Raw genomic sequence first — 24,959 nt, 5'->3', positions numbered from 1 at the left:
GCAAAAGCACATAAAAGTCCAACTTAATATCAACTTACATTTCTGTCTATGTAGTGTTGGAACCCCAGGCTCCATATGTTCTCCCTTGTGAGGCAGATGTTTCCCTCCTGCACAAAAAATGCTGGCCGACTGGGATCCAGCTCATAATTCATCTAAAATTGAAGTAATGTGTAACACTGATGATGAAAACACTCGAGCGATCATACTTAGGTCCTTTATCCAGGATGAAATACCGTACGTGACAAGTCGAATCCCACCTACCAGCTCATCCTGGAGAGCGTCACATTCCTTCAGCCACAGTGGACCTTGGCTGGCATATTGGTGGTCAGCCAGGGTGGGACTGGCTGCATAGCAGTGGTCCTCAAGGTTCTCAGCCTTTGGCTCTTCAGAAAGAACTTTGATACGGTTATTAGCATAAATCCCAAAGAATCCTCCACAAGACATAAAGGCATAATAGGAGATAATTCTTACCTTTTAGCTGATACGGCACAAGCCGCGAGTCTCTGACTGTCTGAACCTCCCTACTGACACTTTCCTCATCTTTAACTGACGCTGCAGGAAGGGCGGATGGTTCCTTATGCTTGTCCTGAAGCAGAGGTCGGAAACAAGGTCTGCCACTAACGTCCACGTCGCGCTGTCTCGCCTGCTTTCCTTTACTTTTAGAGGAGGCTTTCTTCTGCTGTTCCTGAGCTGTCTCAATGTTGCCAAGAACCTAAAGGATCAGTACACAGAATTTAACATGCAAGACGGTCCATAAAGCACTGTGGTCTTACAAAATAGTCCCAACCTCTGCATTCAGAGCTTTCACAGCGGTCAGCGCCCTCTCAAGCTCATCCTCTGGGTCACCTTCTACCATGGTCAAGGTGTTCTCCGTGGGACAGGTGTTGTTGCCCTCTGGAATTCGGGGGTGTCTTTGGAAAAAACGATAGTATGGAGTCTCGGCTGTAGGCACCTACGTTAAAGGAGGTATTGAAAAGCATTCAAACATTACAATGCAGAAGCAGTTAGGTAGTGGTTTACCTAAAAAATATGCTCACCTGTTTTGCGGTGTTGATGCCGTATACAACAGCCTGCAGATGCAGGTCCCAGTCATCCTCCGGCTCATTCGCATATTTTCCGAGGGCATCCTTTATATTTTGATTGGTCTTCTTAATCTTCACCATAAAAATGCATTGAGAAAGATGACTGCACACACATTCTTACTCACAATAGATTTACACAGATCCCTGTGAAAAATGGGTGATTTCCGATACTCTGCTTTGCTCAAATATTAAGTTTGCGTACTTAGAAAAGGATGTATGCTATGATGCACTTACTGGGTCATAGGTTTCTGGCTGGTGTGCACAGGTCACCACACGTTTAATGTTCAGTGCTTTGAAGATTCTTCTGTTGAGCTGTCAGTAATTAAGAAACATGTAAAACCGCATCAGTTCTTACATCAGTCAGTGTCACTAACGTGATCAGACAACCCACCCAAAAGTATTCTGTAAGGAGTAGAATATTCCAATACATACCTCATTCACAAAAGCTATTTCCTGCTTTGTAATAACTTTCCGGACCATTCCGAACAAATACAACTTGTTGACAATGGCTGTTGCTACTTCGGTTCCAGACTTAGTGTGAAGAGCTTCTGCAACAACCCATTTGGTGTAGAGATCAGTCATGGTGAGGATATATTGGTTCTTGTTGGCTGTAGCCCGCAGAGGACCAATCAGGTCCATTCCCACCACTTCCCATGGCTCTTTAACCTATGGAGAAATGAGATATTAGTACGTTATCTTGCACAATGTGGATGTTTGTTTTTGCAAATGTAAATATGGCAGGGCACACTACCTTCATGGGACGCGGCGCTGTCTTAATTGTTGCTTTATGTAGTTGGCAGTGATGACAACGTTTGACCTGATGTTGAGATTCATGGTTAAATTAATATCACTTTGAAAGTATAAAACTGATAAGATGTGATACCTGAAGATAAAAAAAGAAGAGGGAAGCGTACGATAACTTGATTTCCCATGTTCTCACAGAGAACTGTGTAACATTTAATGATGAGTGAAATCCATTGAAACCTGCCTTACCCAGTCGTTGACATCTTCGGTTATGGTGGACCAATAGTATGTAGAAACCACCGTGTTTCTGGTGCTACGGATTCCGTTGTGTTTGCCGGTACAGGGATCACTGTGACACTCCTGCAGCACAGCTTCCTTATGTGCATCAGACTGCACAACCAGCCTCATGTACTGTCTGTTTGGGCCAGTGTAGAATAGCTGCCCCTCTAATGGGCAAAAGGAAAAACATGCTTTACACACTAGGAAAATCAAAATATGAATAGGTATATTCTACGCAGTGTTGATCAGCATGCTGATAATACGTGGTTTTGCATTAAACTATTAGAACGCAGTATTAGTAATAAATAGCATAATTCTAAATCGTAGAATTAGTTTACTATGGAACGTACGTATCACATGAATCCCAACTTATAAGAGATAATGCAGATCACCGTTCGCTACCTTTTAGGATGAAATTCTTTGCGACCCGGATTACTTGTTTCCGCTCCGGTCTGCTAATCGGCAACGTTATTTTTCTGGACTCTTTATATTGCCGAAGGGCATCGTAAAATGCACCTTTGGCCATAGTTTCTCTCTATCCACTGGCGTGAAGTTTCGTTCCCAGTGTTGCTAAATAATATTCATGGTACACTTTGGCGCATGCGCAGAAGTGGTCCAGAAGCGGTCTACTTCCGGCTACCGACTTTTTCCAAAACAAACTTTATTGAACAAGGAACACGTCCTACATACATACATACATACATACATACATACATACATACATACATACATACATACATACATACATACATGCTTTAGACAGGCATCAGAAAAATAAATTCTAAAGTTCCATCTGATAATTATACTTAAAGTTAGAGATTGGATACTAATATATACTTGTATTATCAGTGCGATCAGAAGATTAATCAGGGAGGATTATTCTTTTAAGTCACTGGCTTTGATTCCAATGTTCTTTTTTGTTTCAAGAGGAACCAAAGGAAATTTAGTCAGGAGCCTTTTTGTTGCTTTAGAGACAGACTGTATGCATTACTGGAGGTACAGAAAAGATGATTTATGTACATTTCCCCTTTTCTATTTCAATGTATTTTGGTGACAACAGTATTGTATTAAACATAGGAATAATAGTAAAACACAAGCATCTCTTTCCACTGTAACAAATGAAAAGCAGGTGATTTTAAAAAAGCCAAAATGCCCATGACTTTAAAGGGGCTTTGCTGTGTCTCATGTTCGCCCACTGCTGCCTTGGCTGACAGTGTCCAGGTGGGAAGAAGCAGATGGGAGAACACTAACGAGTTGAAAGATGCTGGTTTCTGTGCTCATTACCAACACTTTGCTTCAGGGAAGTCTATAAACAGAAAATTCTGTATTACATGAGTCAGACTGCATTGATTATATGTTCCACTGTTAGGGGAATGATGCTCTCTCACACACAGACACACACACTTTAAACTTGGTGCTTTATTGTCTCTAATACATTTTGCCTCATATTGCTCCATACAGTTTTGTAAATAGTGTACTTTTCTTTGAAACACGAGTACTAAACTTTAATTCTTCAGGGTCATTCCACATTAAAACCACTAGCAGGAATCATATTGTAAAAATAGGAAAACAGTCATTTTCATGCTCTCCTCAATAGCATAATAACAGATATTGTCCCATCTTAAGTACTCACATTGCTCATGCGACTGAAGAAATCACAACTGGTTTTGTATCCCAAAACACATAATGTCATAATGAACCCAGAAATGGAACTAGCATGCTAACGCTAATGAATTTAATGCCTGATCAATGTATGCAAAATATTACTGATACATTTAAGGAGTCATTTTCATGCACAGACCAACCAACTATACAGTTACAAAAGAAAAAAAAAAGAGGCAGGGAGGGTTTAATATTCTAACAGCCCAAAAAAGCTTCATGCATTTGTGACAGAAGAGACTAAATGATTGTTGATACCGTGTCAGTTAAACAACTCTCACAAACTGGTTCATGTGAAAATAAAAGAGTTCAGTAACAGGTTGATGGTATCTGCTCAGTGTGCCTACAGGAGTCTGACATCACACATTTAAGGGTGATCTCAAACAGACACGTCTGATACAAAACCATTTGTACGGATATTTCTTTGCCTCTGATAGTTTTGCTGATGGCTCATCCTTGCTCGCCGTTCTGAAGTATGACTGTATTTCCTCATTTAAGAACGAGTTGTGCTTTTTCGTTTAGTTCCGGTGCAGATTTAGCAGCTAACGTCTCTCACGACCATAAAAAAAGTAAATAACATAAATGACAATAAAACTTCTTCCCAGATCTGAAACATAGAGAAAATTATTATCTGTAGTGATGGAAAAATTAGGTTGGAGGAGTTGAGTGTTTATTCATGCTTGATAATATTAAGAACAATTTGTCAAATTCTCCTCTAAGATCATGTGACTAGTTTTACAGATCAGCGCTTGTGTTTGGAATATTTGAGCTAACTGGTCCTTTTGATCAATGTGAGTGAGGATACAGCACTGGTACCAAATCTCACTTAAGATAAGGGATTTTCTTAGATTCTAGAATATACTCTGTTACAGAGTATTTACCTTTATCACTGCTGATCAGATTATTGGCTATCGGATTCTGACTTATCTGATCACACGCTTCTCTGCGTGTGAAATTCCTTGAATTGATTTACTCACAATCGATCTTCTTTTTCCCCAAACAGTCGATCGGTTTCCTAACGTGCGTGGATACAGATGGAGATACAATTAGAAATACTGTTTGGCTTGTCGGATCTCTATTGCTCTGTCAAAATTATTCTTATTAAAACTTTAATCCTTGGCTTTATGATACTATAGACGGGCTTCTCGCCCCTCTCCTCTAACCAAACGACCAGATCGGCTCGGTCGCTATCAGCACGACTATTGGTGTCAGGGCAAGGAGGGCAAAAGGTGACCTCATTCTGGGCGACGAGCTGGGGCTGCACAGGTCGAACAGACTCCCTTGGATGCGCATCTTCTTGGAGGCCTGCCTCAGCGTCTCCCAGATGGAGCTGACTTCTTCCCGACAGTCGGCCAGCGCGGTGAGGGCGCACGTGTGAAAAGCTTCCCAGTGGCTGTGACAAACAGAGGATCATCAGACACGTGGACAGTTTTCATTCCAGCAAGAAGGTGCAGGCAGCCAGCGTTGCCATGGGTTGATTTACTCGCCAATATCTTGACACTCAGATGGCTACATTGGATGCAGCTAAGTCAGACTGGGCTTTTAATTACCATGGTAACTGCATCAAAAAGTGAACCAATATCACAGGCGATTTAACAAGTCGGAGGGACGGTGCGTGTTTCTTCTGCTAAACTCTGTTTGCAGAAACAAGGACAAAAATCATCTCCAGGATTTGACGACGGCAGCAAATTCATCGATTATTTAGACGAACAGCTCGGCGCCTGAGCACCGTTTCTCTGTTCTCCCACTGAGATGATGGCATCTGGGCTTTGTCCCTGCAGCATTTCGAGCTCTAATACCGCCACACACTTCTGTGTCGAGCCTAATCCCAGCTCTCTCCGCCTTCTGGGCTGAAATCGGTTCGTGTCATTCAGTCATCATCACCTGCACACGGCCGCCACTCCCTTTTCGCTGGTCACATTCTCCTGATAGTTGTCCATGCTCGCGCCCAGCTCCAGGACACAGCCAGAAAAGTCTTTATAGACGTTCTCACACCTCACGTCTGCACCTGTGGGGTTCCCTGACACCACCAGAGAGAAAAGTGCTGCAAGACCAGACAAGACAAGAGTCACATCATTTTAATTGACATTGTTCCAGCGAGGTCCTTTAAATACTTTTGTGTGCTTTACACACTCACACACACACGGTGTTTTTCACTCACATGCTTGAGTTTTAATTTAATAGTGCACGCATTTTGGTTTGTTCCACATTGGTGTGAATTTCAAAGGTCGTGCCTCTCCAAATGAAGTTTCATGATACCAGAGTACTACAAGGCTTACATCCGCTCCACAGGAGGGAAAAAGACATTCAAAAACATGTACAATCCTGGACAAACACAGCGCAAAATAAGTGCCGGTGTAACAAAAACGTTAATGAAATATTAAATTAGAGGCAACCTCCCCAGACATCGATTGAGTTGTATTTCACACGGCTGAATGTACAGAAGCTTGCACACAGCATACATCATCTCTCATCGAGGGGTGCGTGAGCTGTTCGTGACGACACAAGTCTCGGTAACCATCACGCAAACTGATAAAAACCGAGTAGTTGCGGTGAATCTCGAAAGCACGCGTTGCATTTTTCCCCCAACGGGGGTAAACGCATGAAAGTGTCTCACCCAAGGCAAACGGCAGGATCCCTCCGATCTTCTTCGACGTGAAAAATCCCATGTCATCCCATTTCAAGACAGACTGAGAGTGCGGGATTCTGCGGGCGCGTCCATTGATGCGAGCGGATCTCAACGGCGGATCGTGGATTATCAGCCAATTATCACCGTGGCTCCCTGATTCCGATGAGATCAACACTTGATTTGTGAGTGTGAACAGTCTTTCTCTGCTCCGCACTGCTGATGTGGCCTTCCGCCGGCGCGCACTGAGCTCATCATCCCCCCTCAACACCGGACAGCCCCCATCCTCCTCCCCGAGGAGGCAGGGAGGAGCAGGAGGATGCGGCTGCCTCTGCCCTCTCACTTTATTCCGTTTAATATCTGATGCTACCTCAGCGCACCTCATGCACCATCCACTCATGGTACAAATCTAACTTTTGACACGTTGCAGCCTTAATCCTAGCTTTAAAAATGATATCTACATAAAATCGGGAGCATTTCACACAACAGGCATTTGGTTCACCCGTTTATTGTGTTTGGAAAAAGCTCCGAGTGCCTCTCACAGCAATAACAGTCTTCCAGAACACTGTTTTAACATTTGTTGTATGTGCAGCTGCCATTGCCTTCCTAAGAAATACATGTTTAACATTCCTCAGGCTACTTTTTTTTTTTTACAAAAAAACCCTTTTATTATTAAAATTTTATGTAACACTGAATATTGGCAGGGCACCACAAATACATACAAATAAGGCACAGTGGTGGTTGTAATGTATGTGGATTATTCCTTTATATTTTCCCTAAAAAGGCACAAATTATGACAGATTAATGACCATTATTTTCTCACACATATGTGGGGACAAAGGGGTCCGTTTAAGGAAGAGCTGTAGCTCCGTCCTTTTAGTGTTGACAGTTCTTATCTGAGCAGAGGAGTCCAGGAAGCTTCAGCAGGCTGAATCAATACAAACATCTTTAACACACTGTTGATTCCCTTTTAAGTAGAGTGATGGAAGGAATCACTGATCCGCTCCGGCCGCTCTGTTGGCTCGTTTCCTTGGAGATGCTCGAGGTGAAGCCTTGTCTGAAAAATGGAATATTTGATATCAGATTTTTGCATTTGAATTACTGCAGAAACATGAACATATGAACATACTCATGGCGTTGAGAGTCTCCTGAGGAATCCAGCTGATGTCAACATCACTCATCCCGCCGGTGCCCTTCTCCACTTTCAGAGGGATCCTCTTCCTCTGTAGGAACCCAATGAAAAGATTATTATTGTCAAACACCAGCAATCTTAAAAACAGGTCAATGGAAAAGAACCAAAAACACACACCGTCCTTGTCTCCAGGACCTGGTACATCCCGAACAGCATCAGAACCACCAGGCCACCCAGGAAGATGTACATGAACATCCTACAGAGAAACAGATACTCTTCAAAAGCTAAAACATACACGGGTATTGAGAACAATGCAACAGCTGGAGCGGTTATGGGTCTCCCGGTGTCCTCCTCCAGACCTCCGTGACTCATATAGGCAGATGTAGAGGAAGCCTGTCTGTGTTACAGCTGCAAACGTGCAACATTCAAGTAGAAAGACTGAACCGGCAATGATTTGAGGAGGAAAAGCGACATTTGCTGGTGTCTTTTTCTGAAACCTGCGCCAGAGGAACAATTCAACAGCTCCCTGCGCCCATTTCACACCTCTGTTCACAGGCTCCTACATGCGCTGCGATCCACTGGGGAGGCCAGATTCATGATGAGAGCTGCCTGAAGCCTTATGAGAAATAACTGCATGTAACCTGGACGGCTTAATCTGTAAAAAGAAGGCTTACGTTTCTCCATCCAGTCCCTCGTCTGGTTCAGTGATTGTGACAGTCTGGTTGTAGACAGCATTCTGGAACACCCCACCCTGAACAAAATCAGAAATTGACATTAGCTCGTAAAAGGCTACGTGACCTATTGAGAACTCTATGAGCTCTGTGAGACCAGGCTGGGTTGGGAGGAGAAACCCCTGACGGAGCATCTTCACGCAGCACCGTCACGCTGCATTTTTAAAGACCAGACAAAACTCACACACATGCCTTCAATAAAGATCTATAAATAAGTCATAGCCTTTATTTTTACCTCGGCATCAAGATAGTTGAGGAGGATGACGAGGCCAAATGGGCGACCTGCCAGGGGCTGAGCAGGGATGAAGGAGTACTCGAAGGAGGCCTGAGCCTTTGGCTGCACAGCAGTGTCCAGAGGCAGAGCTGTGAACTACACACAGAAATAAAAGATTCGTGAATCTAAACACACAAGGCTTTACACTCCTGCACACACAACATGCACTCATACAGTCACATCTACGGGCAATTTAAATCGCTCTCATGTGGGAGTTTCTGGAGGAGACTGGAGTTAAGTTTGTCAAGATAAATGGTGCCAGCACTATTTATTCTGAATTAAATGGCCACAGCAGATCAAACTCACATTCTGGATGTAGACCTGGAACTCTTGAGGGTAACGGAAGGAGGCCTCCAGTGATTTGACGGTGAATTCCTGACTTCCTTTGTTGGTGAACCCCACCAAGAACTTCACAATTTCATTGGCCGGAAACTCTAAAGTTGTCATAAGGAGACGGTTCGGGTTTCAATCCGCCTTTCGACAGATACAACCTACATGACGCAAGGGAGCCGAACCAACCTTCGCCGGTCACGAAGATGATGGCTGTGTCAGCATCGGGGTGTGAAGACAACGGTTTGTCGTCTGTTTCGTCCATGTCCTCCTCGTCCCCATCCTGAAGAAACCATAACGACACTGTTACATCGTCAGAATGTTAAATTAGAATCGGTGACACATCGCAGAACACAGACCGTTGGCCTCATCTGGTCCTCCTCAACCAGCATTTCTTCGCCATCATCTTCCTCCTCGTCTACGGCGGCTTCGGGATCCTCGGCTACATCCTCGGCCGAGTCAGCGTCCGCGGCGACGTGGCCTGCGTGGAACAGGGGCACATTAGTCGCAAATGGTGGAATATTAATGAGGTTTTGGTGTTCTCATGACCCAACTTGCCCTTAGTATGCAGCACCGAGCACAAGCAGGGCAGCAGTTAGCAACAATGTAGCATATTTGAGCAAAAACATGGTGTAAATCCAAAAAACTCAATTTGCCGATAAATACAATTGATCCACGATTGTCTCACCTACAGTATTTCAATTTTCTTTTCTTAAACGCCTCTGACTTTTCCCATTTGCGACTGTAATAACGTAATTTTAGGGGCATTTTCACTTCTCAGTATTGATGTACGTCAGCAGATCAGCAGCCCCACAAGCACAAGTTTCATGCTTATCTATGATGACGTGTGAAAGCTGTGCATCCTGACACGCTCATAACTGAATAAAACATAATTCTGTTGCACAAGGAGACACCTAACTCCACATTAAAAAAAAAAATCAATTTGTTTGTAATTCGTTTAAGTGGCTGCAGCTAGAAGTAGAAACACTTTAATTCATTTGGAGTGAAAACACTAAATACAGATGAAACGCCCAAACGTGCGGGATCGTTGCAGGACGTTTCCAGCTGCTGTGCACAGATGTGTGAATATGCCACGTCAAGGTTTTTCCAGCGATCACATTATCAAACACTGAAACTTTAAAAAGGTCGAACAGCTGCAAAAACCTGACTCACCGACAGATACGAGGCCGCAGGGAAACGCGAGGAGGAAGAGAAGCAGCAGTTTAGAACCCAAACTGAACATTTTGTCGGAGCGCAGGGCTGAAGTTAAGAACACATCAGCGTTCGGGAAGAGAAGAGGACAGGGGTACGGGAGGGGGCGGGGTTGAGCGTTTAGACCCGCCCATCGGGGAGGGGCCACATATTCGATTACAAATTAGACAATAATAGAAGAAGTGAGACTGAATATCATTCATCCTTTGAAGTGCAACAAGTCAAAGTCCCCCCGGAACCGTCTGCTCCTTGTCCCATGAATAACGTTTCGAGTTATTTTGGTAAAACTGGCCGAGATCCTAACTAAAAACGAAGACAGTTAGGAAATGACGATAACAAGAAAATCACAATTTTCTTTTTGTTTGGAAAATTAAGTTTTAAAACGCCCTAAGTTTCCACTCATATGGCGTGTTCCCATTATTAAAGGAAAAGACATCGTTTTTCTAAATCTTCATATCAGCGACTCGCATATCTCTGTGTTTAGAACATGTTGGATTCATTTTTGTTGGTTTAACGACTTTATCAGCTCACACAGTAGTTCATGCTCCACTGCTGAAGCGGAACCGTAAATAGATCCTAACCCCTCCCTCCTTATATTCAAGCGAACAAACTGTAGATCCCCCGAGAATATAAATTGTGTCTTAAACAGTTTAATTTCCCTCCATCCCTAGTTTCTTGGTGTAGACCCAATTAATCCTTTAATTTTTTTAAAGCAACCCAACATTAATCAATAGTGTAAAAAGAAAACAAATATAATAGACATTATCGCAATGTTCTCTCTCGAACTTTTGTGGTTTTCTGCAAAAGCACACATCCTGTAACACTTCTGTGGAGGATTTGCTGCAGTGTCTCCTCACATGCTGAGATCTGCGTTACGGCGATGGCTAACGACACAGATAAACCCGGTGAGTGCAAGACTGAATGTTGCCTGAACCCCAGAACGATTTGATTGCATTTTTAATGGTTAGTTGTGTGTGTTTTTATCAACCAGACCAATGACCATCAAATGCTGAGATGACTTGAGTTATATGTGTTATATGTGTGTTCATATTGCGCCAACGGGACTCCTGTTACCAGCAGAATAATACACTGGAAACATGCAGTTGGTACAGTCTGAGAGATGGTTCTGCTCTCTTTTATTCAGCTTTAACATTCAAATATTCACCTATTATATTATACTAAAACAAAACATTTTGGGGTTTTCTGTAGGTTGTGTTATTCAGGTGCTCCTTGGAACCTGGGAGGGTGGCCTTTAATAACAGTGGCTGTTTAAAAGCTATATTAAATCCTCATCACTCAGGGTATTTCACAAGCCCCCATGTGCAAAATAAACCGCATCTCTGTGCTGTCAACAGTGACAATGCAAATCACTTAAGCAACCTCTCAGGAAAAGCTGCCGTGCTACTTTCTATGGTGTCAGTAAACACGGTTTTGCATGCCGAGTTTGGAATATTTTCCAAATAAACTATACTGTGATGAAACTATTAATCACAGCAGTTTTAAGAGTAATTTCATTTGATTCTGTGTTGCTGATCCTTGTAATGGTGGGATGGTGCGCATGGAAACCCTGGAAAGACAACACTGACAGACACAATAAGTTGTTTTAATTTAATCGACTCTCAAAACCATCAAGACCATTTTCTTTGTTTCTCTAGATGATACTTGGTGTCCTTGGGGAAGCAAGCCCAGTTATTTTTACAGCATTGGGATTTTGACAGCATTGCTGGTCCTGTCACTGTGTTTGAATATTTACTGCTGTGTGTCAAGATGTCGCTCAGGTAATCTCGTACTGTTGGAGAAAGATTTTTCACTTCCTATGTACTTGATGTATTTGATGTGCTTCTCTTTGCGCAACAGGAACTGCAATACGTCAGTCAAAGAAGCAGCAACGGTGTGTATTTGCTATAGACTCTTTGTTAACGAAGGCAGCCTCGGGGCTTTTTGAGAACTTAAACCAAAGGCTGAAAAATACACCTTTCCTCTCTTTCCATATTGAGACGGAGCTCGATACAGATGGAGGAAAATCCAATTTATGGGAACTTAACCTATACAAGTAAGTGTCTTGGATATTTTCTCTCTCTCTTTTAGCATCTGTCAGTGTTTAAATATGATGTGTTTTATTCCGCAGGCATGACTCTCATCGCTGAATCTGATTCTCCACATTCAAGAGCTCAACCAAGCCTCGATAACTCATCTATAGATTATATAAAGGTCTCATTCAGTGTACCCTTAGTCAGTGATTCTGGGAGTGATCTGGATTTACAATAATATGAAGCAAAAGCTGTGCTGTTAAAAATAACTTGTATTCTTGTTTGTCTTCTCAGGGAGCACCTCGGGAGTGCTATGCTAACCTGACCCTGAAGGCCCCCAGAGTGCAGTCTGGCCACAACTCTCCACAGATACAGTACTCAGATATCATTCAGGTCCAGGATCTTCCAGAGTCAGACAGGGAAGACGAAGGCTGCACGGAGGGCGCCTCCATCGTGTCCGATCTGTACGCTTCTGTGCAAACCCATCGCGTTAAAACCATCGACCCTGCAGGAGAGGGAGAGGGTTATGCCAACCATCTTTGAGACGTGGTGAAACGCCACATGCAGTTTTGTGCATGTCGACGTATAACCGCTGGATGGCGCTGTGGTGCTGCGCTGCAATATCCAAACGAAGAGGACAAAGATGCAGCATGTCGGGCCCGGATTGTCGTTGTTTGAAGCTTTATCCTGATTCTGTGTCTCCAGTCTGACAAATATGGATAAGGATAACGTTGATCTCTGTAGTCTTTTTACACACAGGAGAAAATGAACTAAAGGAATCAAAAATTTAAATTTCAGCACCTCTGTTTTACATATTAAAATGATTGCAATCACTGCTCATCAAAGCATTTATTTACCATTTCCAAAGATCTTCTCAGGGGAGAAAAAGGAATAGCCAGAAAACTGATGGGTGGACTTCAGCAACAAAGCAAAATCCACCACCAGATGGCAATCGAACTTTTAAAAAGTTCTTTTTAAACTATTAAACCCCAATCAGCCAATCACATGGCTGCAACTTAGACATCTAGACGTGGTCAAGACGACTTGCTGAAGTTCAAATTCAGCCCTGGGATGGAAAGAAAGTGGACTTGAGTGGCTTTGAATGAGGCTGGTGGTTGGTGTTGATGGGCTGGTCCGAGTGTTTCAGAAACAGCTGTTTAGTGTTTGGTGTAAAAAAGAGGAATGTACAGATCATTCCTGCCTTGAACCACCCCACCAGGCTGCTGCTACTGCTTCTGCTTCTGCTGCTTCTGCTTCTGCTGCTGCTGCTGCTGGTGGTGCTGCTGCTGGTGGTGGTGCTGCTGCTGCTGGTGAGCTTGATGCAGAAGATTATTTATTCGTACTTTGTATTATTGCTTACATAACATGAGTTTGTGATGTCAGTGATAACAGTTAAAGAGGCCAATAAGACTGGAAGATAATAAACTTTTATAATGATCATATTAGGCTGCATTTACTAACTGAGGTATCATATAAAACAACTCTATTAAAGAGAATTGTTTTGGCTTGAGTCCATCTGGAGAAGTTGCTGAAGCATTTGTAAACATCTTTTTCTAACCTTTTTGGAAGCAATGCTTTGATTAAGCATTTAATTTAAGCCACTGTAATCACTGAAAGTTGACCTCTAATTGACTAGTGAACATTTGCACGTCCACGTTGTTTTATTTTTCAACCCCGGTGGTATTTGCTGAGCGCAGGTTTGAGATCGACGATAACATCAGAGGGTGCAATTAAATAATACGTTTATTACATAACCAGAGAATAACAGTTGCATTTCACATTGCAGATCTTCATTCGGCCTTTTAGCCATTGACTGGTGAAGATGAAATCACAGGGAGGTTTCATAATAAAGAATATTAACTATTAAAAATCACTGTATGTGTATAAAAGCAGGGTGTGGTTTATTAAAGTTACATTTTCTCCTTCTTACAAACAAACCTGTGCATATAACACACATTCTGAATCCAAGGACTTTGCAAACGCTTTTCTCAACTTTATCAGTAATTCAAAGGTGACTTTGCTAATTGGATAAAGGCGGTCGGTGACCCACTATTTTACCTCACCCATTATCTGTTATTGGCAACACTTTATCAATGATGTAATAAATAAATAAATGTTCTCCTGCGTGTTCTCTTTAATGAGGTTAATGTGAGAGAGTTGACATCACTTTTAATATTCATTTATTTAAGCGGTCCATTAAACTATAAAAGTAGTATATCCAATTAAAGTGATTGTTGCATTAATCAGTGGAGAATCTAAATTAAGAATCAGCAAGAAAAACGTTTATAATGACCGACGCTTCTGTTCCTCAGATGTTGTGATGATTTGTGTTTCAATCATTTGATGATTTAATGATTTCATGTTTTGTTCAGCAGGCCCAGAGCACCAAAACTTGACCTCTATCGTACCAACAGTAAGTAATCATCTCTGCTCAGCATCCATAATGTGCTAATCATAATCACTTTTCATAATATGTTAATAAATGTGTGGACGCAGGTGAGAAATGTGGATTCTTCGTTTTAAGAATCAGTTTGTTTTCAGTTTGGCGACACTGTAAATCTTGTTCGTTGCAACATCCGTGACATCGTGACTTACGTTCTTTAGTCTGCAGCAGCGCCACAAACAGCACACGTTGTTCGATCCACCCCCGGTTTATCTGACAGAGAACTGTGGCCATAAAACTTGAGCTCCAATAAAATAATGCTGTTGGACACTGATATCTGAACATTTGACCCCAGTGTTGTTTTCATTCTGATGCACTGATGTACGAACGTAAGGTCAAACTTGGTATCCTATAGCGAGGAAAGAGCCCATAATATGCAAAAGCGGGGAAAATGCTTCTGAAACGAATGCAAGAAATGAATGCTTCTGTTAGAAATGAATGTTTCTGTTAGAAATGAATGCTTCTGTTAGAAATGAATGCTTCTGTTAGAAATGAATGTTTCTGTTAGAAATGAATGTTTCTGTGAGAAATGAATGTTTTTGTTACCCTTCCACCCATCTACCTATAGAATACATTTCTAGAATCCCTGTTTTATGATAGATATTCATTCTGCCTCTGTTTTATTAAAATGCCTCTTTATCATGTGCTCATTCCATTTAATTCATGTCTATGTGATGGATTTTGTTGCTAATTTTGTCATCAGATTGATACAGTGATAAACTCGCAAAAGATAAAAACAACAAATGATGCACTTTTAATGGGCTTTATTTCAGTTTACAGGTATCCTCAAGCAGTAATCATGAACGTGTCATTGGTGATACAAACATTGGCATTAAGCTACTTTTTTCTCTTTAAATAACAAATAAAAACATTTGAATAAAAGATCTTAGATGTAATGCCTGTTCAAAAGTTCACACTGAGTTCATTTTCAGTTTTCCATCAAAGATTTTGGTGTCGCTGAGCGCCGTTGTGCCGGCGTCAGGCGGCAGGTCGAAGAACAGCTCGTCGTCAAAACAGTCGCCGTCGGGCGGCGACGCCATGAAGGGGAGCCTCATGACCCACCCTGTGATCAGCCCGCCGATCGTAGCTGCTGCTATGGTGGAGGCCATGGCTGCCAGCTGGTACATGGCCTGCTCCTCCGCAGAGCGCCCCAAGCCCGGTTTCAGCCCGGGTATCAGCTTCTGCAGTTCCAGCAGCTTTGGATCACCCAAAGGTGGCGCTCGATGGGAGAAGATCTGGTACATGCTGGGCCCGTAGGTTTCCTCATTGGCCAGGAGGATGGCACAGATCCCTGCCGTGGAGGAAATGAGGCCTGTCAGCCCGTGGAGATTGTGAATCCCACACTGGTCTTGGATCCTCATGTTCTGGGCCAGAAAAGGTGACAGGTACCTGTAGCCAAAGAAACAGGCAGTACAGCCCATAATGCCTAGTACATATGCAGCTACAGGGGAAATCATCATGTCCGCAGATGCCCCCACAGTTACACCTCCGGCTAGAGTCACATTCTGAATATCAGCCATCGTGAGTTTTCCTCTTTTGTTGAACAATGCCGAGAGGGCAAAGGCGGTGATGGTGGAGGAGCTCAGACCGATGAAAGTGTGGAGAATTGCCCTGTGCTGGTCATCGCCTTTTATGGTCAGAGCAGAGTTGAACGAAGGCCAGAACACCCACAGGAACAGGGTCCCCATTACAGAGAGGATGTCAGAATGGTAGCTGGTGATCTCTTTTGCATGTCCCTTATTTAAAACTGGGCGGTACAGCACAAATGTCACCCCCAGGCCAAAGTAGCAGGCAAACAGGTGAATAAGAATGGAACCCCCTGCGTCATTGATCCTCAGGTATTTCAACACAGCCCACTCTGTCACAGCAAAGAAAGGGACCTCCAGTATAGCCATGAACAAGAGCTGGACAGGGCTCGTCTTGCCCAGCACAGCACCAAAAGAAATGAGGATCACGGCACAGGCAAACTCTGCATTCACAAGGTTGATCACCCCCAGGCGAATTTTACCATCATAGTAAAACTGGAAGAATCCCTGCACAAGGATGGCCCACTGGATGGTGAATGTAGCTGTCAGAAAATTGAAGACCATTCCGCTGAAGCCGTAAAAACGAAAAAAGGCCAACAGGCAGCCAAAACCTATGAAGATCATCACCTGCACGTCGGCAAAAAACGGGTAGTCGCGATAAACGGAGTTCTCCATCGGGTTTGTCTCATTGTTCTGCATTTTAGCGTCTGCATTGTCATCGTAAGTAACAAAGAGAGCGTAAAGAGTTATGATGACAACCTGCAGCACTAGCACAAGTGCAGGCAAGCGCACCCTCAAACTTGTAGAGGTATTCATGATGACAGACTGTGTTCTTGCCTCAACAGCGGTCTCATTTTATACAATTAGTTGCCCTGATAAGAGCTCTTAATGGCATTGGCTAAACAGTGGAAGCCAAGGTCGTGGTTATTTAACACTGCAACCTCTTTGAGGCGTGTACTTTAAGCTCAAATTCCATATATCACCATCTGTATGATATCAGATATCACCTTGTATCCGGAAAATATCTTTGGGTAGCCAAGTGCAATATTAATAAAAAAATAAATAAACCCTTGGTTTACTTCTGTTGTATTTCAACAGGGTTTTAAGTATCCATATTTGAAATTTGTGTTCTTCATTCCACATTACATGAAAACTTCTTCATCTCTTTTTTAAGACAAAACAAAAATTAATATAGCGTCATGTTTACGGGATTAAAATCGAAAACCAACTCTGACAGACATTTGGGGTGTTTCTTTCGGAGTTTCAAGTACACTTTGTCTATATTCGCGCATGCGCCACTCCAAAGCACTAGAGGGCGTACGAACTAAAAACAGAGGCGGCCATTTTCCCCAGAAGAAGATGAATATTGAGGAAATACGTTTCCCACAGTTCCTTGCACTGCCAACGTATGCAAACAGGAACATGGCTACCGGTGTGTAACATCAGCAGCCGATTGTGGTAATAATTCTATCGGCCATTTAACAGCCTTGACAACATAACATTTGTTGTCCTTTATCACAGAAGAAAAGTCTTGGTAGAGTTTGTCGGTAAGGGAGTCGGACCGTCTAAAACCAGCGTCTTCTCTTCAGTCAACCACAGACAGGTAAGAAATGAGCGAATGTAGCTAACATTAGCGGTACCCGTCAGTCGCCACATCATTTTAATCAAATACCAATAAATAGGTGAACAGAGAGCTAATGCTGAATTTAAACTAGACCTCAGTGTTAGGGTTAAACTACCGGACTGTTTTGAAAAATGGTCGAGTTTTGGCAATTAAAGAGCTCGACAGCAGACTAAATACGGTAAACGCTACCATCAAGAAGCAGAAATCGGAGGCCGAAAAATGAACTGAGGGAAATACTAAACTAGTGTAAGAGACTCGATGTCGTGAAAATCAGGGCAGCATAAAATTTAAAAATGGGCAAAATATGGACATTCATTCAAACGGCAACACCTGTCAATGCTTTGCAAATATGTGTTATAACTGTATTGTCTGCAGTTCTCTTGGAAAGAGAGACACCATTAAACCATTAAGTGGGTTGGAAGCATTAGCTGTGGATGTTCATTATATTAGAATTTAAATTAATCACTCTGTCTTTTCATATTTTTGGTAGGTATTGATCAGGATGGCGAGTCCACGGACCCGAAGAGTTTTGAAGGAAGTGAGGACTCAAGATGAGAATAATGTACGATGCAATTTATAATTCTGTTGTGTTACTGTGGTAGTTTCTGAAAATCCCTGCTTCTATAATCCTTTTCTAGTGTGAAGACAGGAGAATTAATCAAGTCAAACTTAAATCAAATGTTAAATATGCATGTTATAAGTACATTGTTTTAAAAATGTCCTCTAAAACACTGCACTGTATACTGTATCTATTAAAATTGTAAAATTGATTGATTTAATAACAGACTGCACATAATGCCATTTTCTATTCTTTTTCTAGCTTTGTTTTGAGTGTGGGGCTTTTAATCCTCAGTGGGTTAGTGTGACATATGGGATCTGGATTTGTCTCGAGTGCTCTGGGAAGCACAGGGGCCTCGGAGTCCATCTCAGGTAAGCTCACTGGAATGCATCATCGTGTTGATTCTTGTAGAGTCGACTAATACTTTTAAAGTAACAGAATCTGGTAATTACATTATTATTGTCTCTTCTCCACTGCCTGCAGTTTTGTCCGCTCTGTCACCATGGACAAGTGGAAAGATATTGAGCTTGAAAAGATGAAAGCTGGAGGAAATGGAAAATTCAGACTGTTTCTAGAACTCCAGGATGATTTCAACCCCAACTGGACCCTGCAGGAGAAATATAACAGCAAAGCTGCAGCACTCTTCCGAGACAAGGTGAAAGATGCAGACAGTTTTCTAAAAGTCCACATGTCTGTGAGGTTAAAGGCATTTAAACGCATTTAAACAACAAAAATATATATATTTAAATGTTTCGCAGGGTAGGAAATCCTCTGAATTTAAATTTGCAAACCAGTACAGGGGTGTGAGTTGATGGTTCTTTTGTGTTGCCAGGTGGCAACTTTAGCTGAGGGGAAGGAGTGGTCCATGGAAACGTCCCCTGCAAGGAACTGGACATCTCCTCAACCCAAGACTGGCCTCTCTTCCTCTCACCGGTAAAAGTGGCGTGAACGTTTGAAAAATCCGGTATTTAAAGTTAACAGCTCAAAGCAGTAAAGTCGTGCCTCTGCCCTCAGCTCTGGAGGATCTGGACAGAACACCGCTGCATCAAATGACAAAGCTTTTGAAGACTGGTTGAGTGATGATGTTAATTCTTATCAGAGGTACATATTTTGCTACTTTACAGTTTAAATTAAGACATACATGCCTATTTTTCTCACTAATTCAAATGTATTTGTACTGGGACAGTGGAGGAGGCTACAGTGGGAATCAAGAGAACCGTTATGTTGGTTTTGGGAACACTGTGACACCTGAAAAAAAAGAGGACGACTTATTCAACAATGCCATGTCTTCTATTTACTCGGTAGGTCGAGATGTGTTCAATTATTGGCACTCTGTGTTTTGTTTTTCTCACCTTTTGTCTGCCTGTTTTTCAGGGTTGGAGCAGTTTTACGGTTGGAGCTAGCAAGATTGCGTCCATCGCCAAAGACAATGTAAGTGTTTGAAAGGCTGATCCAGCTGATGTTTTTACTGCTGATCCAGGACCACAGACAGCCGTTTCAACTACAACTGAATGGTGCTGCATAACTGTGATGTTGTTCACCATCAGCCTGTCAGGGTGTGTACACGGACGAGGCCTGGCGACACCCAGGCTGAATTTCCCGTAGACGTCTGCAAAACCAACACGTTGCCACGGTCATAATTGTAATAATTTAGATATGCTGATTAGAGATCTTTTATTAATGCACAGGGTGTCAGTAAAAGATGCACCCTTTGTGTACTTATAAATAATGTATTTGTTTTACTGCATTTTTAATTAGGTGTTTTTTTTCTGTCGTGCAGACAGCTAAACTTGCAAATCAAGCGACCCTGAAGGTAAGATGACTGAGATGATACTTGCTTTACTTAACAATTTATTGGGTCAGGATTCTGTTTATCCTTTGTGCTTTTCTGTGTTATTAAAATATACTCTAAGCCATAATATAGGCCATTTTGTGAATGGTAAATCTTAACATACCTCTGTTATTACCTTACTATCTCTTTGCCTTCTCTGGATTTAGTTAAAGGGCTATAAAGCGCCCCCAGAACCGGTAAAGCAGATAATGGGTGCATGGTGCTTCTTTTTGCATCATGTGTTTTTATTTGATCATTCACATTAGCCATTTTCATTTATGTCATATAAATGTTTTAACACTTCAGCTTGAATAACTTTGCATCGTGTTTGCCTTGAAGTCTGTATTTTAATTTTGTAGATAACCTGTGAAAAACAGTTGGGGCTGGAATTGCCTTCAATTTCTGCCCCGCTAGAGAAATGCCCCATGACCTTTTGGGGACAGGGTTATCTATCCATGCATGCCAGTTTCAGTGGGACTGCCTTTAGTGCACTAAACATGCCATGATTTTATTTTTAAGTCTATATTTCTGGTATGCTGATGCTTTTTACCCCTCCTTCTCTGGTTCAGTGTGATGGTGATGAATGACCTGTCGTTCCACACAGCAGTGCAGCATCTTGCTCTTTTGATGAATGACAAACTGTTTCATTCAAGTGAATTCTCCCCCTCTGACCTCTGACTAGGCCACAGAGTTAGGACAGACATTAAATGAGAATGTTATCAAACCTACACAAGAAAAGGTAACGCCATACGTGGAGTTAATGTGGTGGGGTAGTGGTGGCGGTGCTCTAACATAAGCAGCTGCAGTTTTGCCCTTTTCTGCCCTGCTTGCTTTAGTTTGTCTGCTTTGTCAGTTTATATCAAAAGACAAAACTTTTAAGCACTTGTGTTTGTGACTCAGCCATGGAGCCGAAGCTCATGGCTGCACAGTATATTTAGAAATATGCATGAGTCATTGTAGACTCACAGCACTATTATTGGATGTGGCTTAACAGTAAACCCCAGATATTTGGATGCCAAGCCTTATTCCAAACACTTATTTAACCGGAAAACATTCAGAGTGATATTAGCAATCCCAAACAGTGATTGGAGCTCGGTCGAACGAGGCTCCTGTAAAATCTAATCTCTAATATTTGGTCATCCGCAGGCTCGGGGGGGGGGGGGGGGGGGGGGGTCCGTCTGACTGTCATGTGACTTTTGGAAGAGAGACTGGGATTCTTTAGTTTTGTCTTTTGATGTACAGTTGACTTTAGCGTCTATGCATTGCCACATGACAACTGTCTTTCTTGCTTGCAGTTTCTCGGTTGCATTATTTACTTTTTAAGCAAAGCTTTTTCTCGTGTTGATTGGAACTGTGCTTAACACAAATCACTTCCCAAAAAACACGCAGATGCTCGCTGAACTCACGTCTGTCAAACATTGGAAACTGTCATTTGTCTTTTTTTAATGATAACTTGGCTCATCCAGGTGAAAGATGGCAAATTACTAGATGAAATGGCAGTCAGCGTGACTGGGCTGGCAAACAAGGTAGGATGGGCAGACGTCTGCCACACTGGGGCAAAACCAATCTCCTGAGCAACTAATACCACCTCACATCTATCGGATCCACATCTGTAGTCTGCTCCAATGTGCCTCCATGTGCGAGGGAGACTGGTTTTGCTGGGAAAATGTATATCTGAACAATACTAATTTAATGTAATCTCTTATTTTTCTTGCTGCCTTTTTAATGTGGTGAGTAAAATAGCAGCTAGTGTTTCAACATACGTGTCTTTATATTAACCACATTTGACTGTTGCTAAGGTTAGGCTGAAGAATTTCTTTCTTTCTTGTTTTTTTTTTTTAAATTTTAGGTCTGTAGGTTTTCTCATTGCTGCACACTTTGTTGTTTATTATAGTTGGTTGTTAGTCCCACTAGAGATCTAAAATCTGGATGTTTTCACACTTTCATTCATAAATTGCTCAAGCATGCTGGCGTCTCAAGTGTTCTCTCGCCTTTAGGTTCAGGGAGCTGGAACAAAGCTGACTAACCTCTTCATGGGAAAAGCAGAAGACGGGTAAGAGTAACGACCAGATAGAGCCGAGTCTCCCGTTTCCAAATGTGAGGCTTCCTAACGGCATTGAACCCATTCTCTTTGTTTTCTTTGATGTTAGCTCAACTGAAGAGAGCTACCAGAACATGGATCCCAACCAGGGGTATCAAGGCAGCCAGTCCGTCTCAAGGGACTTCTGGGAGACCTTTGGCAGTAATACTTCTTTAAAAGCCAAGAAATCTCCCAGCAGTGACAGCTGGACCATGGCAGATAACTCTGCAAAGAAGAGCTCTGACAGTTGGGACAATTGGGGCTCTGAAGCAGCGTCCAACAACAAACACAGCACAGAGGAGAGCTGGGAGGCCTGGGACAACAACTGGGAGAGCGCAGGCGGGAAGTCAAAGAAGAGTCCCACAAAACCCGCCGAGGAATCTTGGGACAACGCCGGGTGGTGACCTGGCTGCCACACATCACCGTTTCTCTGGCCTTCTTTCTGTTTCCATCTGTTCATCTCACTGGCACTTTGAGGAGCATCTTCAGCTAGATTCCCATCAGTCCCTTCAAAGTTTTCCATTTTTAAACTAATGTCCTTACAGGAAAACTGACTGGTATCTGTCTATTGTGAATCGCCCACACAGATCTCAACTAATCCGTGTACATATGGTCAGAATCTGTCCAGATATATTAGTTTTAATGGAGAACTAACCAACACCATGCAGAATTCATCATTGAAGTATAAAACTTATGCACGACAGAGAAAAATATAACGCTGTAAATACAAACCCTTATAGACGACTGTATGATTGACCCAACACTCATGGCATTATTTTATTTTTCTACATCCCATAATATGCCAATTTTAGATACTATAGTTATAAAGTGGTTCATCATATTAATGAAGCAGGAGTTTGTTTAGCAAAGATGACACCGACAGAAAACAGCTGAGCTTTCAGTCAAATTACCGAATCATTCCTTTACATTAAACACAATTCAAATCATTCCTGATCGGAAGGCTTTGCTGGAGGGGAGAACTTTTGCTTTTGCTGATTTTAAACATTCTCATGCTGGAAACGCTGATCGCGTCCAGAATTATTAAATTATTTTTAATATTTGTTGAATGCTGTTCTCGTTTCGCCTGCCAGTTTCTAACATGCAGCAGCAGAGTTTAACGTAAATGTTTACAGTAGTTATGGAGAATTCTTTCTGAAATAAATATTAACCTTTTTCTCTTTCTGACCCTGAAGTGGGCTGATTCCAGTTTAAATGATATTAAGGGGAAATGACAGCTTCACGGGTTCCCTTAATGGCGTTTACACTTTCCATACGTCAGTAGCTGGAGTCTTGCAGTAGATGGATTTATTTACTCTGGGTCATGCGCTGAAGGGGTGACCTTTGACCCTCAGCTGTACTGTAAACGTAACCTCGTCTGGAGCCTCTTCATCTTTTGACATTGTGTATTTGTAAGATCTGGTGGTTATTTACTGGCTAACTGAAATCATTTTAGACGTTGGGGTGTTGTTAAAAGCAACCCAATATAATCAGTGTTCCTTCAGTGTTTCAAGCTGATGATTTTAAGGATTTGGCCAGTTTCGAGGCACCCAACTACCCTCAGTGGCCTTTGAAATATAAAGACGGATGACGTTGCTACTTCGATTGTAACGTTGAGCGTTTGTGTGTATTTACCGACTGACGCTCACGCCGACTGCAGAGAAATTAGACTGAATCCAAATCCAACCTAATTTTCCTGTTTTAATTTGTCTTTCTGTACGGACTTAAGTGTCAAAGTGCAATATATCTGCTGTGTTGTCGGGCGTTGGGCGTCCCAACTGGTCAAACAACGTGCGTGACAGGTGTGTGAGGTGTGAACCCGTGCCCTACCTCTAAATCTTTTGTGGCTCGTGTCAGAGGATGAAACCAGCCCTGCAGTTTTGACAGGTTGTCGGTGATGAGCAAACGTACAAAACACACACATTAAGGCCACACACACTCCTGTATGTTACTAACCCCAAACCGCTGTGACTTGCTTCTGCTGATGTCTGTTCTACAGTATCGTCACCGTCATCTTTCCCCGTGTGTTTATGTGCCGATATCTATTTTATTTTGTTTTTTACAAACGGAAGAAATGCTGCAGCATCGCAGCAAAGAGATGCATCTGTTTGCCACTTGCATGGAGACGGCCTTCTAGTTCCTCTGAACATCCTCCCGGGGTTCGTTTGACCCAGAGGACGTGTGCGACCTGCAGAACGTGTCGCTGACCGATGGACATTTAAAAAAAATATCATCTAAATATGACTGTGTAGTTTTCCAGAGCGGTACTTGAGCTGGGTGTCTGTGCCTGTCAACTATCTGAGGTCGGGTGTGTCCAGGTTCGTTCATGGGGGTGAATATTTAACAGAAATACTATTTTTTGATGTCATGCATGTAATGTAATGTTTGAGCTGTTGGTTTCCAAACTGTCGTCTCCTGGGTGTGACTCGTCGGTCGGGGCTGTGAATAGTTTTCCTGTACACGTGGATTTACGTGCTCAATAAAACGTGATGTGGAAGCATTGAGGTTGTGTTGTGTTCACTGCCGGGTGTAAAATTGGATTATTTAGGAGTTAAACAAGGGGAGCACAAATGTAAACATGCTGCTTTGGGATGAGACGGAGGCGTTTTGTCTTTAGGAAGTGGAAAATGTAACATTTGCCTTCTCCATATTGCACCAGTCTCGTTATGTTTTTCCATTTTAAATGAGTAATGCGCACATTTCCATCCGATTTAAATGTTTTCCTCTGTGCACATCCAGGTAAGCAGTCGTGATCTGGCAGAGTTTCGGGTTTAAACGGATGGACGCGCTCTAATCCCAT

General features: G+C 42.5%; 4 protein-coding genes across 11 annotated transcripts; 1 reads left to right on the top strand and 3 right to left on the bottom strand.

The window, feature by feature from the left end:
- Positions 1 to 3,504: 3,504 nt before the first annotated feature.
- LOC105417878 (neuritin-like) lies at positions 3,505 to 6,696 on the bottom strand. Its single transcript, XM_011614364.2, has 5 exons — positions 6,382 to 6,696; positions 5,649 to 5,808; positions 4,999 to 5,157; positions 4,742 to 4,779; positions 3,505 to 4,371 (listed from the first exon to the last, which is right to left on the bottom strand). Exons 1-5 carry the CDS (start codon positions 6,431 to 6,433, stop codon positions 4,307 to 4,309), a joined length of 474 nt encoding a protein of 157 aa, XP_011612666.2. The 5' UTR covers positions 6,434 to 6,696; the 3' UTR covers positions 3,505 to 4,306.
- Positions 6,697 to 6,882: 186 nt separating this feature from the next.
- On the bottom strand, positions 6,883 to 10,178 carry LOC101066901 (translocon-associated protein subunit alpha-like). The gene is made up of 9 exons (XM_011614301.2): positions 10,031 to 10,178; positions 9,217 to 9,338; positions 9,047 to 9,140; positions 8,834 to 8,961; positions 8,489 to 8,623; positions 8,197 to 8,273; positions 7,700 to 7,778; positions 7,520 to 7,613; positions 6,883 to 7,447 (listed from the first exon to the last, which is right to left on the bottom strand). The coding sequence occupies exons 1-9, from the start codon at positions 10,098 to 10,100 to the stop codon at positions 7,383 to 7,385; spliced, it is 864 nt and encodes a 287-aa protein (XP_011612603.1). The 5' UTR covers positions 10,101 to 10,178; the 3' UTR covers positions 6,883 to 7,382.
- Positions 10,179 to 15,300: 5,122 nt separating this feature from the next.
- rhag-1 (RhAG-1 protein) lies at positions 15,301 to 16,908 on the bottom strand. The gene is given in 1 exon segment (NM_001032644.1): positions 15,301 to 16,908. A coding segment is annotated over 1 exon segment (1,431 nt). The 5' UTR covers positions 16,885 to 16,908; the 3' UTR covers positions 15,301 to 15,453.
- Positions 16,909 to 17,410: 502 nt separating this feature from the next.
- Positions 17,411 to 24,660, top strand: arfgap1 (ADP-ribosylation factor GTPase activating protein 1). 8 transcript variants are annotated; one of them, XM_029826564.1, is made up of 15 exons: positions 17,411 to 17,500; positions 17,590 to 17,671; positions 18,183 to 18,254; positions 18,513 to 18,622; positions 18,735 to 18,906; positions 19,084 to 19,184; positions 19,266 to 19,352; positions 19,438 to 19,552; positions 19,626 to 19,682; positions 20,032 to 20,064; positions 20,250 to 20,279; positions 20,765 to 20,821; positions 21,549 to 21,608; positions 22,080 to 22,135; positions 22,233 to 24,660. In XM_029826564.1, exons 3-15 carry the CDS (start codon positions 18,195 to 18,197, stop codon positions 22,564 to 22,566), a joined length of 1,272 nt encoding a protein of 423 aa, XP_029682424.1. In that variant the 5' UTR covers positions 17,411 to 17,500; positions 17,590 to 17,671; positions 18,183 to 18,194; the 3' UTR covers positions 22,567 to 24,660. The 8 variants fall into 8 exon arrangements, with proteins under 8 accessions (XP_029682424.1, XP_029682428.1, XP_029682426.1 ...); XM_029826565.1 differs by having other exon boundaries at positions 17,493 to 17,526; XM_029826568.1 differs by lacking the exon at positions 21,549 to 21,608 and having other exon boundaries at positions 17,448 to 17,671; positions 22,086 to 22,135.
- Positions 24,661 to 24,959: the final 299 nt, after the last annotated feature.

This window comes from Takifugu rubripes, chromosome 19 (genome assembly GCF_901000725.2).
Source record: "Takifugu rubripes chromosome 19, fTakRub1.2, whole genome shotgun sequence".
In the NCBI taxonomy this organism is placed as follows: domain Eukaryota; kingdom Metazoa; phylum Chordata; class Actinopteri; order Tetraodontiformes; family Tetraodontidae; genus Takifugu; species Takifugu rubripes.
The sequence above is the reverse complement of the archived record's forward strand: the minus strand, read 5'-3'. Positions and strand labels throughout refer to the sequence as shown.